Source organism: Mustelus asterias, chromosome 4, assembly GCF_964213995.1.
Source record: "Mustelus asterias chromosome 4, sMusAst1.hap1.1, whole genome shotgun sequence".
In the NCBI taxonomy this organism is placed as follows: Eukaryota; Metazoa; Chordata; class Chondrichthyes; order Carcharhiniformes; family Triakidae; genus Mustelus; species Mustelus asterias.
Genome location: NC_135804.1, coordinates 104988252 through 105005757, shown reverse-complemented (window position 1 = coordinate 105005757; position 17506 = coordinate 104988252). Strand labels below are relative to the sequence as shown.

At 39.7% G+C, this 17506-nt stretch overlaps 1 protein-coding gene across 3 annotated transcripts in view; it reads left to right on the top strand.

The window, feature by feature from the left end:
- ocrl (OCRL inositol polyphosphate-5-phosphatase) overlaps positions 1-15955 on the top strand; it is a 100086-nt gene extending 84131 nt beyond the window's left edge. For 2 of the 3 annotated variants that reach the window (XM_078211527.1, XM_078211528.1), the window contains exons 19-23: positions 1822-1941; positions 5720-5804; positions 7548-7675; positions 9656-9767; positions 12652-15954. In XM_078211527.1, the coding sequence (XP_078067653.1) occupies positions 1822-1941; positions 5720-5804; positions 7548-7675; positions 9656-9767; positions 12652-12776 (570 nt within the window). In that variant the 3' untranslated portion in view covers positions 12777-15954. Of the gene's footprint in view, positions 1-1821; positions 1942-5719; positions 5805-7547; positions 7676-9655; positions 9768-12651 lie in introns of all 3 variants that reach the window. The other variant, XM_078211526.1, reaches the window with a different exon arrangement.
- Positions 15956-17506: the final 1551 nt, after the last annotated feature.

The window sequence follows — 17506 nt, the reverse complement described above, 5'->3', positions numbered from 1 at the left end:
TGCATGTGCACCCACAGGTGCACCCCATCTGTTCTGCCAAATAGCATCACCTCATACATATCTATATAAATTCTGCCTGCCACTTGCCTGCCCTTCTGCTAGCGAATCTATGTCCTAATGCAGTTGATTAATATCAACCTCGCTGTTTGTCACTCATCCAATTTTGGTATCATTGGCAACTTTTGACATTATATTCTGTGTTCCAACATCCAAGACATTTATACATCACGAAAAAGTCAAATTGGTATGCTTAAGTACGAAATCTGTGGAATGTTTTGCTATGTTTTTGCTCCTTTTCATGTTACTCTTAACGCTGGTGAGAATTCTCTTCCGACCTAAAGGCAACATCAGCAATTGTGAATGAGGTAATAAAAGATTGTATAATTTAACAGAATATTGAACTGTCAGTGTTGAATAACGTATTTTTATAGCTGTGACTTTAACCTTCTTGGAAATAATAGACTAGAATTGACACCTTTCAAGGTGCAGCAAAATGAAACCTGTTGCTAACTCTTGGCTAATGCTGTATTTTTGCATCGTTAATGAACAGTGTTCTATTTGCAGGTTTTGCTGATTTTACTTAGCCAAAATTTGCTGTCTTGTCTGTTCATGTTTTGTTTGCCTCTGATATTCTTTTTTTTTGCTATTACTGTTTCTCTGATCATTAAAAAATCCAACCTTTCCATTTATTATATCCAAAATACTACGCATTCCCAAAATGCTTTCTTTTCCTGCACTGCATCTCTGTTAACAGTGCTTGTAGAATACCTTTACATATTCACACATACAGTGAGCACATTGAGATGAGCTCTGATGGAATGACTACTTTTCAAGCATATAAGTGATTTTTGTCTCTCACTTCCAACAAAATGTTGATTTTTTTTTCCCCCTCCTAATTTTACCTGTATTTGAAAAGAAATCGAGCTGAAATATTTCTACAAATGTTTTCATAAATTGAAAATTGAAATTTGAAGATTTTAATATGTTTCAACTCCAAGATATGTTGTATAACTATGCAGTATAAGATTGATTTGATAGTTGAAATATCTCTCCTGAATTTGTAATTTCTACATTTAAGATAAAATGAACTTGAAATAGACATTCCTACTAATGAAGAGTTCAATCATAGTCCAACACTTTTTCTGCCACTTCTCCCACTCTTCAGTTCCCTAGAGAGTTTTTATCACTCTGTCTCCCTGTCCCTGCATTTCTTTCTTTCTCACAACTCGGTTTAAAGCATTGCTTCTTGGGCACCCAGATAACTATGTGCAATCAAGAGAATACGTGAATCCATGCATTATTAGTAAGTGAAAATGTTACCATCAGATCAAAAAGTAAGCTTTGTGCAAAGTCGTCATCACTACATTCCCTTGTGGCATAATATAATGAAATAGATCATTTCCTAATAACTCCTGGAATTTAAAAAAAGTTAAATATTGCCAGAGTTCAAGTCGTAGCCTTTGTAATGATACTAGAGGACTAACATTTCTGAATATGGCATTAGGCCACAGCGCACCATTATCACTTAGAACTTAGAAATACTGTCGATTTTTTTTGGAAAAGAAAAGCTAGTCACTTTTGTTTTTAAAAAAAACTAATCATTCGTAGTTCCAACTTCTTTGCAAAACTTTGATTTTCATGATGAAGATCAATATTATAGCTATAAAAGATTATAGAAGTAATGCAAGGTCCTGTTGTACTACTTGATCAAGTAAAGCCTAGATCATGGTCGGATTTGAATGAGCCCTACCAATCAGAAATGACTTCTCTCTTTCCAGCAACTGACCCTGATTTGTCCAAATTGTTTACTGTGTTGAACAGGAAAAATCTCGTTTTGAGCTTGTCTCAATGGATAGTATATCAACTGACAATAAACCTCTGCAGATTCCAAAGGAAATTTGGTTGTTGGTGGATCATCTCTTTAAAAATGCAAGTCGGCAGGTAGGTGTAACGAATTTTCTTTCCATCAGTTCAACCTCTAAGCTTTAACTCTTAAGATGGCCAAATACAGATGGAAGTTATGACTATAGGCAAAACCTTATGATCTTTTAGTTTGCATCTTGTGATCAACAAAGAAAGTGGTGAACTAAATGCTGATTCTGGCTATTGAAAGGAGTTCTATCTGAACTATTGTGATTTTGCAAAAACATTTTGGCTCTATTACGATTAAGTTTGTCTGTTTAAAGGAATGTTCTTTCTGTAGCCTTTACATAGAGTTTTCATAATCCAATAGTTATTTTCTTTTAATTATTTTTTGCATTTGTCTCCTTTTTCTTGCCTGAAGTTGCTGACTGTTGCTGGCATATGATTCATTGTTATAAAGGGAGCAACTAAAATTACAGCATAGGAACGGGCCCTTCGGCCCAACAAGCCTGCACCGATCATGCTGCCCAACTGAACTAAAACCTGCCGGGGACCATTTCCCTCCGTTCCCATCCTATTCATGTATTTGTCCAGACGCCCCTTAAAAGTCACTATCGTATCCGCTTCCACTACCTCCCCTGGCAGCGAGTTTCAGGCACCCACCAACCTCTGTGTAAAAAAACAAAATGGCCTCTTACATCTCCTTTAAACCTTGCTCCTCGCATCTTAAATCTATGCCCCCTAGCAATTGACTCTTCTACCTGGGAAAAAGCTTCTGACTATCCACTCTGCCCATGCCCCTCATAATCTTGTAGACTTCTATCAGGTCACCCCTCAACCCCCGTCGTTCCAGTGAGAACAAACAAAGTTTCTTCAACCCCTCCTCATAGCTAATGCCCTCCATACCAGGCAACATTCTGGTAAATCTTTTCTGTACCCTCTCCAAAGCCTCCGCATCCTACTGGTAGTGTGGCGACTAGAATTGAACACTATATTCCAAGTGCGGCCTAACGAAGGTTCTATAAAACTGCAACATGACTTGCCAATTTTTAAACTCAGTGCCCCGGCCAATGAAGGCAAGCATGCCGTATGCCTTCTTGACTATTTTCTCCATCTGCGTTGCCACTTTCAGTGACCTGTGTACCTGTACACCCAGATCCCTCTGCCTATCAATACTCATAAGGGTTCTGCCATTTACTGTATATTTCCTATCTGTATTAGACCATCCATTACCTCACATTTGTCCAGATTAAACACCATCTGCCATCTCTCTGCCCAAGTCTCCGGCCGACCTGTATCCTCAGATGGTCCTCATCACTATCCACAAATCCACCAACCTCTGTGTCATCTGCAGGCTTACTAATCAAACTGGTTACATTTTTCTCCCATGTATGCGTGCATGCAAAGGTCACGGCACTGATCCCTGAGGAACGCCACTTGTCACAGTCCTCCATTACCGTCTGACTTCAATGACCGAGCCAGTTCTGTATCCACCTTGCCAGCTCACCTCTGATCCCGTGCGACTTCACCTTCTGTACCAGTCTGCCATGAGGACCTTGTCTACATGGACATCAGTAAGGCCTTTGACAACATCCGCTGCCCTACCCTCATCAATCATCTTCGTCACTTCTTTGAAAAACTCGATCAAGTTAGTGAGACAGGACCTGCTCTTCACAAAACCATGTTACCTCTTGCTAACATGTCCTCTTATTTCCAAGTGGGAGTAAATCCTGTCTCGAAGAATCCTCTCCAATAATTTCCCTACCACTGACATATGGTTCACCGGCCTGTAATTACCTGGATTATTCTTGCTACACTTCTTAAACAAAAGAACAACATTGGGTATTCTCTAATCCTCTGGGACCTCCCCTGTAGCCAGTGAAAATACAAAGATTTCTCTCAAGGCCCCAGCAATTTCCTCCCTTGCCTCTCTCAGTATTCTGGGGTATATCCCATCAGGCCCTGGGGACTTGTCTACCTTAATGTTTCTCAGGAACCTCAGTACCACCCCCTTTTTGATCTCAACATTGACTCAAACTATCTACACGCCCTTTCCCAGACTCATCATCCACCAAGTCCTTCTCTTTGGTGAATACTGACACAAAGTACTCATTTAATACTTCGCCCATTTCCTCTGGCTCCACGCATAGATTCCATCCCTTGTCCTTGCTTGGGCCAACCCTCTCCCTGGCTATCCTCATGCTCTTTATATATGGATAAAAAGCCTTGGGATTTTCCTTAATTCTGCTGGCCAATGACTTTTTGTGACCCCTTTTAGCCCTCCTTATTCCTTGCTTAAGTTTCTTTCTACTTTACTTGTATCCCGCACTTGCTCCATGTGTTCCAAGCCTCCTAGCCTTGACAAATGCTTCCTTTTTCTCTTTGACTAGGCTCACAATATCTCTCGTTATCCAAGGTTCCCAAAACTTGCCATACTTATCCTTCATCCTTACAGAAATGTGCCGGTCCTGAATCCCTATCAACTTGCACTTGAAAGCCTTCCACATGCCAGATGTTGATTTGCCCTCAAACATCTGCCCCAATCTACATTCTTCAGTTCCTGCCTAATATTGTTGTATTATCCTTCCCCCAATTTAGCACCTTAACTTGAGGACTACACCTATCATTATCCATCAGTACCTTAAAGCCTACTGAATTGTGGTCACTGTTCCCAAACTGCTCCCCTACTGAAATGTCGACCGCCTGGCCGGGCTCATTCCCCAATACCAGATCCTGTAGGCCCCTTCCCTAGTTGGACTACCTACATACTGTTTCAAGAAGCCCTCCTAGATGCTCCTTACAAACTCTGTCCCATCCACGCCCCTAGCACTAAATGAGTCACAATCAATATAGGGGAAGTTAAAATCTCCCACCACAACAACCCTGTTTTACACCTTGCCAAAATCTGCCTACATATCTGTTCCTCTATCTCTCACTGGCTGTTGGGAAGCCTATAGTAAACCCCCAACATTGTGACTACACCCTTCCTATTCCTGAGCTCTACCCATATTGCCTCGCTGTATGAGCCCTCCAAGGTGTCCTCCCACAGTACAGCTGTGATATTCTCCTTAACCAGTAATGCAACTCCCCCACCCCTTTTACTTCCCCCTCTATCCCACCTGAAACATCTGTATCCTGGAACGTTAAGCCGCCAATCCTGTCCTTCCCTTAACCAAGTCTCTGTAATAGCAACATCATCATAGTTCCAAGTACTAATCCAAGCTCCAAATTCATCTGCCTAACTTGTTTCACTTCTCGCATTGAAACAAATGCACTTCAGTCCACCAGACCCTCTTTGATTAGCAACCACACCCTGCCTACTCTTTCCCTGGTCAGTTTAGATGCAACCCGTCCATTATGGTCATTCAATATTCTGGTCATTCTTTAATGTAAGATCTAAACCATGTTGCTAGGCTATAAGACGATTAAGGGCTTCACAGTGAAACCTGATATTGTTACAATTTGTGCACATTGAGTTAGAAGAAACCAATTTCAGAAACAAAGTAATGCCTCTTCCATTCCCCGCCACTTCCTTTTCCTCCTGAAGAATTACTGACTCCATGTAGTTGTACCTGGACCCTCCTCATCTATATACCCTCCTGATATAACAAGCTCACTAGGGTGGTCATTTTTTAGTGCTAGCTGCCAATAGTAGGGAGCTTGTAGTGATGAGACATGCAGGCTCAGACTAGAATTTCATCTGTGTAGTGCTTTTTTTTCCCTTGCTTTCCTCAAAATGGGCATCCTCAAATTTCTAGATCATTGTATAGAAAACCATGTAGCAGAGTTTGAAATGTGAGTTTTCACCAGTGCAGAGAATTTAAAAATTTTCATTAACTTGTTGCTGTTTTGACAGGAGGACCTGTTCCAGACACCTGGTACACAGGAGGAACTTCAACAGATTTTTGACTGTTTGGACACGAGCATTCCACAAACCATTCGTATCCTTTACACTAGAACCTGAAACCAGAGTTAATGTTTTTTTTATTCTTTATTGGGGTGTGGATGCTGCTGGCAAGGCCAGCATTTTTGCCCATCCCCCGTATTTATTTCCCTGGAGAAGATGGTGGTGAGCTGCTGCCTTGAACAGCTGCAGTCTTTCTAATGCAGCTACACCCACAGTGCTGCTGGGGAGGGAGTTGCAGGATTTTGACCCTATAACAATGAAGGAACGGCGATATAGTTCCAAGGCAGGAGACTGTGCATCTTGGTGGGGAGTTTGTTAATGATGGTGTTCCCACGTGTGTGCAATCCTTATCCTTCTAAGTGGTAGAGGTCATGGGTTTGAAAGGTGCTGTCGGAGAAGCCTTGATGAGTTGCTGCAGAGCATTTTGTATGTAGTTCTCACTGCAGCCACTATCAGTGGTGGAGGGAGTGAATGTTGGATGGGCTGCCTACCAAGCATACCAGATTGTCCTGGATGATGTCAAACTTCTTGAGTGTTGTTGGAGCCACATTCTTCCAGACAAGAACTCCTGATTTGTGGCTTGTAGATGATGGAGAGGCTTTAGGGGAGTCAGGAGATGAGTTACATTATTTATATGGCTTTTCCAATTCAGTTTCTGGTCAATGGTGAAATGCAGCATGTTGCTAATGGGGGAATCGGTTATAGTAATGCCGTTGAATGTCAAGGGGAAATCGTATTATTCTCTTTTGTTGGAGATTATCATTTCCTGATGTTTTATGACGTAAATAGGAATCCTGACAGGAACCCTGGATGACTCGGGATGTTGAGCTCTTGGTCAAAAAGAAGAAGGAGGCATATGACATGCATAGGCAGCTGGGATCAAGTGGATCCCTTGAAAAATGTAAAGGTTGGCGAGATAGAGTTAAGAGAGAAATCAGGAGGGCAAAAAGGGGACATGAGATTGCTTTGGCAGATAAGGCAAAGGAGAATACAAAGAGTTTCTACAAATACATTAAGATCAAAAGAGAAACTAGGGAGGGAGTAGGACCTCTTAAGGATCAACAAGGTCATCTTTGTGTGGATCCACAAGAGATGGGTGAGGTCCTAAATGAATATTTCTCATGGGTATTTACCACCCAAAACAAGGTCATCATAAACCTTTTTGCTGTTGATGAGTGATTTTAAGATTTTCAAGCAGGCAAATATGTGGTATTATAGAGTTGGAGGACATAACTTCAATGTAGTAACCTCATTGCCCACAGAGTTGTCCCTCTTAATTGTTTTTATTAAGGGAACCAAGTTGTTCTTATGCACCTGTGGTGGCAATCCTTTTTGCAGCATTGTAAAGTATAGGAAGCCTGCTTTCATCCTGGCAGTATATGTATTTTGTGCAGGAAATTAGATGAGAGGGAAAAAGGACGCAAAAAGAGGCTACATGCTTCATTTCTTTGCACATTATTTGCCTGGCAATGGTTTCAATAAAGCATTTAGTGCAAAAAGCTGACCAATTCTGGATGAAAGGTTGTTGGATATTGTGTTCACTCAATTGAAAGTTTTGGGAACCTATTTTTCACTTGTCAAACCTCCATCATTTACCTTTAACTCAGTGTGCCCTCATTTTTATAAAAGCCTAGATTTATTACAATCCCATATAATTCAACATCTGACAGAAAACCCCCCATTTAGGTATTCTGTGCAAAGCCAAATTTGTATCACTCTTAGATACTCAAGTCAATACCGATCAATGCTGTTCATATTTCCTGATTTTGTGTACTAGCTGGCAGTAACCATTCAGTGGCTGAAGCTCTGCTGATCTTCCTTGAAGCCCTCCCAGAGCCTGTGATATGTTATGAGCTGCATCTTCGATGTCTAGAAATTTCACCTGATAATCGCAGCTGTAGACATGTAAGAGTTACAGCTCCGTAATTGTTCTGTGTGACTATGATGATACTGTATATAAAATGAGATCACAATTGCTTAATGATTCATAATTTGTACAGATATATTTATTTTCTGCAGAAAACACATACCTAGGCAACATATCTACCTATTAAACATGTATTTATATAGGGCCTTTACCATCGATTGGATCAGTGTGGCCTAGGTCATTCACAGAAGCACAATTTGCAGCTGTGTGGTTTGAAATAAATGGAGAATTTGTGTGGAAAGTAAAATAGCATAATAAGTTTTTAAAAAGTAGCATTTTCACGGACAATTCAATGGTAAGCAACCAGTATAAGTTTATAACTTGTGCCCAAACACTTAGTTCAAAAAGTTCTTGACTATCGTGGCAGATTTCCCACACTACACATTTCTGCACATCTAGATATAAAGAATGCTGACTCATCTGAGCTCAAGATGTTACATAGGTGCCAAATTCCTCGGGCTTGATTTCATCAGGTTATAATTCTGAATCAGTAATTAGAAATCCCAGCTAGACCACGGTAGCACAGTGGTTAGCACTGCTGCCTCACAGCGCCAGGGACCCGAATTCGATTCCCGGCTTGGGTTACTGTCTGTGTGGAGTTTGCACGTTCTCCCCGTGTCTGCGTGGGTTTCCTCCGGGTGCGCTGGTTTCCTCCCACATTCTGAAAGGCGTGCTGGTTAGGTGCATTGACTCGAACAGGGGGGTGGTGGTGGGAGTGGTCGAGGTGGCCCAGAAATGTTCAGGGGCCCATCGATCGGGCCATGGCAGAGTTGGAGGGCTAGCGATGCGGGGGTCCCAGGGGCTGATCGGGAGGCTGGCAGTGCGAGGCCACTGCGCATGTGCCGATCTTGGCGCTAACAGATCAGCGCATGGGCAGTGGCCCGCTCAGTACTATGCTGCTAATCTTTCCAGCAGGAATAGGTCCCGCCCACTGATTTTCAGCGTAATTCGTGCTGAGGCACTCTGCAGTGCAGTGTGTGCAAGATTCATTTTGAAAAAACAGCAGGATTTACTCCAGTTTTGACACTTAGAATTTTTTGGGGAGAATCGCCCCCATGATGTTTGCATTGCCAAGAACATAACTGTTAGTTTTTCAAGAAAGATAGATAGACTTGTGACAATCCCCAAATTGAGCAAAGAACCCAGAATCCCATCTGAATTTTTTTATTCAGTAACAGATGACTGTCGTGGCTTCCCCAAACGAATCATTACAAATGCATATGCCTTTGCATGCCATTTCCCACATCCTATCTCACAAAAAGTCCCACTTGCCGATAATTCCCCATCCTTGTCAACCTCTTTGATACCCTGTCAGTCATCAGAACAACTTGCAAATCTACATATGACTCCAAAACCATCTAGGGCCTAGTTGCACCGTACCTGTCCAAATCTCTATTCCAGACTGCATCTTCTAGACCTCAGTTGCTGTCTGTTGAGCCATCCCACACTCTACTAGTAACAGAACCTTTTAGTGATCCCACTCACTAGAGTTCTCTTAAGTATCTCCTCCTTTCCTTCAATATCTTCCTAAGAACCTACATCTTCAGCCACAGCTTTAACCACTTCCCTGATTTCCTTACATCTGCTTGGATCTGGTACCAAGTTGTTGAGTGCCTTAGGACTTTTTGACAAATTAAATGTCACACATAAAGTCATCATTTGTCCATACGTGGTGCAGAGGCATATTATCCCTGAACCTCTGCATATTTATCTGAAGGCTGGATCTGTACAAGTAGGATTTATTGGATAATAATTAGATTTTTTAAAATCTTGTTTTAAACAGCATTGCATCCATCATGCAATGTAATGGGTATTTCAACATTAAGCTCCATAATATCCTGTTATTCATTGTTGTAGTGTTTTACACTATATTATGCCACATTGAATATTTAATATCAAGTTATTGTGTTGATGAATTTTTAAATCTTTATATTTCCATAATTTTCTTTTTTTCCCAGTTGATAACCCAATTGCCACGCAGCCACAGAAATGTGTTTAAGTACTTGATGGCATTTCTGCGGGAATTATTAAAGCACAGTGAAGACAACAAGCTTGATGCCAAGATGTTAGGTAAGAAAATTTGAGCTGTATCATTAACAGAGAATGTCATGGCAACTTTTCTGAAACACTCTCAGGTCCTGAAACCTTTTTTCTCAATAACCATATGGCACTGTACATCTAAGTAAGATTGCTGATGTATTAAATTGAATTATTTACTCTGATCTTGTTAACACTGTTTTAACAAGACTGAAAATGATTATATTCCAAGAAAAGATTTATGCATTCTTCATTTCAGCTGGGGCATCTCTACTTGTATAATAATTTATTTAAAGTATCTATTGAGTCAATTTGATACCAAACCTGGAAAATTTCCATCAGGCCAGTTCTGTAACTAATGTTGCATTATTTATAGAAAATAAATTCTTCCCTAATCTATATAATGTCATAACATGGAATTTGAGAGAGAATTTTAACTTCTGGCACTGATGGAAAGCAAGCAATTGTAGATTATGAAAAAGAAAATCAGCAGGATCTTATGATGAGTGGCCAATGTGCGATAGACTGTTTTCTGCCAACACCTGATGTTAAAAATAACTCTGATTTCCAGAATAATGCCTTGGACAGGAGGTGCTGTTGTAACCTTTTTAAAGTTGCGACTGGAATGACATTTTCACTTCTAGAGATCTAAGAGGCTAAAGGTTCAAACCACATTCAGGGAATTGATCAAATAATTTTGGCCAACATTTCAGTGTAGTATTGAGGGATGTGGCACTTTTCGTTTGAAGATTAGGGAGTTCTCCCTAAGCTATGGCCAGCATTTGTTAGTCAACCAATATCACCAAAATTAATTAACTGGTAGTACAAACTTCTCTGATTCAGCGACTCTCCCATTAGTGGACTTGTGTATCTTTATTTTCCAGCACAGTAGCTGACCTGGGATAGTAACAAAGAAAACCCCACATTTTGTGAATGGGTGTCACCACATGTCTCCAGGTTTCAAAAATGTTTTCTATGAAAGACAGCACAGTCAATATTGTAAGAATCTCTATGTACCTGACTGAAGTGCCAGCCTAGGTTTCTGTGCTCAAGTCTCTGAAGTAGAACTTGCAGTCACTGTCTTCAGTCACGACCTCAGAGGCCAAAGTGCTATCCACTGAGCCATAGTTGAAGCATGTTAAGCAATATTGGGGGCAATCTTGAACCCATTCCCGCTGTCAATGGGAATTCTGGCAGGGGCTCAAGATTGTGGATGGTTCCAGCGAGGGTGGGGGAGGGATGGAGAGCCCCTGAGACCTCGAGACCTCCTTGATGGGCTGGGGGAAGGTTTATTACTGTTCCTTTAAACATGGCGCCCTGATTGCTGGCGTATTGATGCCCCACCGCCTGTGTGACGGTGTGAAGCACACCCCTTCGATTTTTCTTTTTGGCAGAGTCTGGAGAGAAAAACGCTGGTTTTCTTGCCGGAAACAAAACTGCATTTTTTGGTAAGATTTATCCATTGCCTTTTGGAGAATTCATTCAGTCATCCATTTACTTTACTGTTTCAGTGACTTCAGCTTTTTATTGTCGTCGAGTGAAGAACGGGTACTGCACCTTCAGGGAATTAAGCCTCAGAATCTTCAGTCTGTCTATAATAAAGCTTAACTTTAAACAAACATTCTTTATGGGAAAATGGTCAAATTTTCAAAAAATTACAAATGATCAGCCTTGACATTGCTGTGTGTGTGATCTAGCTGTGCATACATTGGTTCCACATTCACCTCGAAAACAGTGATGCCTGTACTTGAAAACTAACTTGTGGGGCTGTGAATCGTCTTGTGCCATCTGAGGACATGAAAGCTGCTTCGTAGATGCTTGTTTGTTTGTTCTTAAGACAATTAGACATTTGCTTAATGAAAAAAGTGTGCTGGAAGTGCACAGTTGGCCAAGCAACATTGCTGGAGAGAGAAACAGTTCGCAACTCAGGTTGTTAAAATGTGGAATGAACCTGAAACATTGCCTGTTTCACCGCGCATGTTAGTTTGGTTTTGTTATTGTTGCCTGACAGTATCCATGCTGGTCTGGTTTTGTTATTATGATTTCATTTAATATTGTGCTATACTTTTAATGTATTCATAAATTGAATAAAAGGACATACCGCAATTTCCATCCCTCTTGTAGACACTTTAACCATGTTCACACATGAAAAATAACTGCTGACAGGCAGCTGTGGAAGCAACCCCCAGCAGGGGTCATTACGTTGAGGAAAAGAAGGGATAGAATTCAGGCCAACAGAGCAAACCATATACATCCAGTGGTTTTTGTTGTTTTAACTCGGGTCATGACAAGTGGGAAACTCTAGCTGTTGAATGCAAATAGCAACATCAGCTGTAGGTAGAAATTCACCTTCACAATGACATGTATTTCAAAAGCTCCAAAGCAAATACCAGCCCTACAAACAAGGCTCCAGCAGGGATCATCCCACATTGCCGGCAAGGGATATAATTTCATGTATGGCACTTGTGTCAAAAGTTGCCTTTCCAGCATTAGCTTGTTCAGCCATCAAGAGAAGTGAAGCAGATGATCTCATCTGACCTCACCAAAGTTCTGAAGCTGCATTTCCATCATCCCTCACAAATGGAAGAGTGCCAGTGCTTGCAGGCGGCTGTTTGCTCTGATACACTGAATTTTTGAACTTGCCTCCCCTGCCTGTTTCAGCTGAGGATAAGCTAAACCAAATGAGAATTCACAAGATTGTCAAGTTTCAATTATGTCTGCTTTGCCCAAATATATTTACAGACTTGCGCAAGTGTTCTGAGATACAAACCTAATTATTAGTTTGTCTTCTGTAAGCTAGTTATTAAACACATGTTTGAAGACCAACATTATTAAATACATGGAAAAACTAGGTTGAAGGCATTGGTATTTTCCTACAAGTTTATTGCATAATTGTTTGTTTTCCTGTAATTCACAGCTACCCTCTTTGCAAGTCTCCTTTTGAGGCCACCACCAAACTTAATTGGACGGCAAACCCAGAACGATCGACAACGTGCTGTGGATTTTATCTATGGTTTCCTGATAAGTGGAGATGAAGACTAAATGCCAGGCGTACTTCTGATAACATTTTTCACTGCACTGTGACAGTAGCTATATTAGTTGTGTTAAAATGGTGATTGAATGATACAGATGATGAGACCTGTTTTTTTTTCATTTCAGTATTGATCTGAGTGAATGAAGGAAGCTCCTTAAATCTTTTTCATCAAGTAGTTTAGAATGCTCGTCACATCATGACCCAGCATAACCGTTCACCTTTCCAGTCATTTCCCATAACCTCTTGTCAACCTGAATTTTTATTACCAATTGCATTGTATCTAAACATCTGTGTTTACTGCCATATTAATGGAAGTTAGAGTGGGAATCTTTTATATAGTTGAAGGTGACTGTAGGGCTGCAATGAACAAGGGAAGCTGCCTCGGATTGAACAGGGAATATACTGCTATATCACAGTATATAAATTCCACATTTGCTTCCATTGTTGAAACACAATAATCATAACTATAGCAAGTGAACAAAAATGGTTACAACAGCAGTAAATGAGTATGAACAGTTATGCCTGTTGAGTACTTCAGTCCCCACAATTGTGGTGGGATTTTTATCTACATGATAAAATTCAGTTTCATTATGTCCTGATGAGACCGAGAGGTAAAGTATCTTTCATAAAAGATTGTTCTATTTTGGCAAGATATTAGCCTAGATTTCCAAGTCAAGAAGACTACATGGAGATGGTGGATTCCATTGGGGCAAGAGGAAAAGAATGGGTTGACTTTTAGAGATACAAATTTAACAATATAGACCACAAAACTGTCTGAAATATGGTTAATGTATAAAATCTTACAAAATTGCTGAAGTTCCAGATGAGGGCATCTGCATAGTTCATGTAGCTAACCCATCCTTGTGTTTTGCAAAATGCTATTCAAGAAATGGATGGAGCAAGTCTTAGTTGTCAATTTCATATTTATTGAACATTTGGTTTGTGACCTAAAAATAGCATGTGCTTTATCTGGAAGGTAATAGTCAGCCATGCATTCTAATTTCTATATGATGACATAAAAGCCTACTTTGTCATTCAAGAGGAAATTAGCAATAGTGCCAATGCAATATATTCTGTTCCAAACCACTGAACTCCATATCCAGTGGATGGGGAATTCATATTCATTTCAGCCTGATTGAATGGCTGAGTTTTGTCCATTTTCAGCTCGCCTTTCAGAAACACATTTCCTGTTTGCCAGTCAAAGTAATATTGCAGTGCCATAGAAAACTCTGTCCTTTGACCAGAGAAGCAATGTTACACAAATGGTACGAAATGTTTTTATTCAACTGGGATAGTGATAGGTTGAATCCATGTATCATTCAATCACTAGTAAAAAGCCATGTGATAATCAACTTAGGCTAATGTATTGTTGCCAGATCCCAGCCATGGGGAGATGAGCATGTGTACATATATTTAAAAATCTATGGCAGTGTCCTTTAAAGAAGAATTTATGTGTAGCCCAGAGTACTTTCAATATAATGTATTCTCGTAGGTAAGGTGCAAAAATCATTTTTCAAATACAGATATCTCCTATTTCATTCACTATGTTTATACATTTCTGTAGAGACACATAGTCAATCTCCGCATTCGGTAAGGAGCATCTCCACTGAGAATATCAACACTACAAACCTTTGAGTTGGATTTCAATTGTCCTTGTTTTCCCCATCAATGCATTACCTGGATGAGATGAATGGTATTCTACATTTGTACAATTAACTTGAATTTTTCATACAATTTGGCATCAATTTGAGTTGAAAAATACAAGACCGTTAATTAGTCCAGATTACACAGCAGTTGAAATGAAAGATAATCAAGCAGCTCATTTTCCAAATTCACTGTAACCAAGAAAAGCAGAAGCGTCAGTGTGTGAACTTGGGCTGATTTTCTGCCAGCCAGCCAGTGCTGGCCATGTTAAATTAAAACATGGAAACCAGGAATTAAATTAAAGTCTTTTAAATTCCTGTCCATAAGTGTATTGAAATGTCTTGATCTGTTGATTAAAGTTTTTATCTTCACTGTTTTTATCACTGTAGTGAACTCAACAGACTCAATAAACTAAAAGATGGGACTAATCAAAAATACCAGTTACAAGAAGTGTTCAATGTCATTGGTGCAGAGGGCAGGTACTTAGATGCCAATCTATGATTCACAATTGTTCTGTAATACACTACAATGTATATTTCAGTCTCTAGGTTATTTCATTATCTTTTGGTTAAATTTTCCAATTAAAATCAATTTAAATCTATATTCAAATAGCATCATTTGTCATTTATTTAAAATATATAGTTTTTGTTTCTGTTATTTTGGCCTTTTGACGCATTTCTTAAGTCAATGTTGCTCCTTAAGCTTAAGCCCCTTAGGTATCAGAAATTGTGAATCAGGATATGTATTGCACTGCAACTATTTCATATATTCATTATCCAGAAGTTTTTGTGTGATATCTGCAAGATGCCTTATGTTAATCATGCAGACAATTAATTTGGCAAATAGAAATGAAGTGCAGCCAATTCCAGCATCATTTTTAAATGGTACAAAATAATATGCGGTAATTGTTACATTCTCAAATATCTAAAATATATACTGTTAAATCGTTTCTCATGAGAATTGGATTGTTATACTGTTCCATAACATTATAGCTGATGCAAGTGTTCCTGTTAATCATATTGCTAAATATAGCCCTCACCCATTCTTCATTCTACTTTCAGTAAGAAAAAAGGAGCTGATATTCAGTACAAAGAAAATCTTTTTAACTGTGTTGTTCTTTTGCTGCTCTATATTTATGATCAGATTTTTTTGAAACTACACGTTAGTTTGAATTATTTATTCAAACTAATGATTTATCTAGAAGTAGTAGTGATTTGATGCCGTGCTTTAACTGTGTAAAACTTTCCTTATACTGTACCGTGCATTTGCAATACTAGTCAATTACCACTCCATTGTATTCCATGTTAGAGTACTGTTTATTGAACTGCAATTGTAGATATTTGTTTCCCTTTTAAAAAGTTATAAATATGAATAATAAAAATAAATACCTTGAAATCTATTTTTAGTTAACAGTAAAACAAGCAATCTTGCAATCCATATTAAATGCACATGACATTGTCAAGTTCAAATAGTTCTATCACATAGGTAAGGGAATCTCAGCTGTTGATTAAAACAAGCCCCAATAATTACTCTTGCAATACTGGGACTTCCCAGAAATTAATCCCTTAGAAGTGCTGAAGCTTATTTTAACATTATATATTATAAGAATGTAGATAATTGTCTCCTTTGTGTTTAAGAAGCAGCCTTTTAAGGAGATGTCTAAACTGTCTATAAAACAGATGCTGCCTATTTTCTCAGGACAAAAGCTAGGTAAGAATTACATTCTGCGGATGGAAGTGACTTGTGTTTTGAACTTGACATTATTAATCATCCAAAAATTGAATGGCAACAGCAAACAAAGCTATTGTTTTTAACATTTGTATTACTATTTTTCGTAGTATCTTGCATGATATATGCAGAGGGTGTGTTCCAACCTACAGCAAAGTAATTATTTGAAACTAAAATGATCACACAGCCATGTTTAAGGGTAGCACTTGGTCAACTTGGCACTTGTCTCTGTTTGCTGAAGCAGATTGCTTTTGTCATGTTCTCGCCTCAATAAGCAAAAACATGAAAAATAAGATTCAAGCTGCAATACTTCGTCTCTTTGCTGCAACTACTGCCCTTTGTTCTAGGACATCTTTGTCAGTTAATCTCTCCTGCCCTCCATCCTATCCCAAACCTTCCCTTTTGTTCTTCAGATCACAAACAACCTCTCCTGGTCCTTCCATGCACGACACTATTAGTTAAAAAAGCCACCCCCACTAAAGCCTCTATTTTCTCAGGAGGCTAAGGAAATTTGGCATGTCCGCTATGACTCACCAACTTTGACAGATGCACCATGCTTGGTGTGGTTCCTGCTCTGTCCAAGTCTGCAAGAAACTGTAAAGGGTCCTGAACGAAGCCCAGTCCATCATGCAAACCAGCCTCCCATCCATTGACTCTGTCTACACTTCCCGCTGCCTCGGAAAAGCAGCCAGCATAATCGAGGACCCCACACACCCCAGACATACTCTCTTCCACCTTCTTCTGTCAGGAAAAAGATACAAAAATCTGAGGTCACGTACCAACCAACTCTAGAACAGCTTCATCCCTGCTGCCATCAGACTTTTGAATGGACCTACCTCGTATAAAGTTGATGTTTCTCAATACCCTATCTATGACTGTAACACATTCTGCACCCTCTCCTCAATGTACGGTATGCTTTGCCTGTATAGCATGCAAGAAACAATGCTTTTCACTGTATACTAATACATGTGACAATCAAATTCCTTCCCCCTTTCCTTTTCAATGGCATGCGATCCAACACATTTCTCCTACAGTTCTGAAGAAGTCATATTTGAGTGAAACTGCTAGACCTGCTGCGTATTTCCAGCACTGTGTGTTTACTGCGGAGGGGAGGTTGAAAATTTGAAATTGATTGCTTTTGTTTAAGTTGAAATTGTAATTCTTGGTTCACTCAAGAACAATATCCGTGCATTTGAAAGGCATGCTGGATGGCCAAATTACAGATGTATGCCACATACCCTCTTTTTGACACTAAGATGCTCTGTACTACTATGTTAGATCATCTTTCTCTATTTTCCTATCCTGTTGCAGAGAGATGCTGCAGCCTCTGCTCAGCTTAGAACTACAAGCCTACATACTTCTTGGC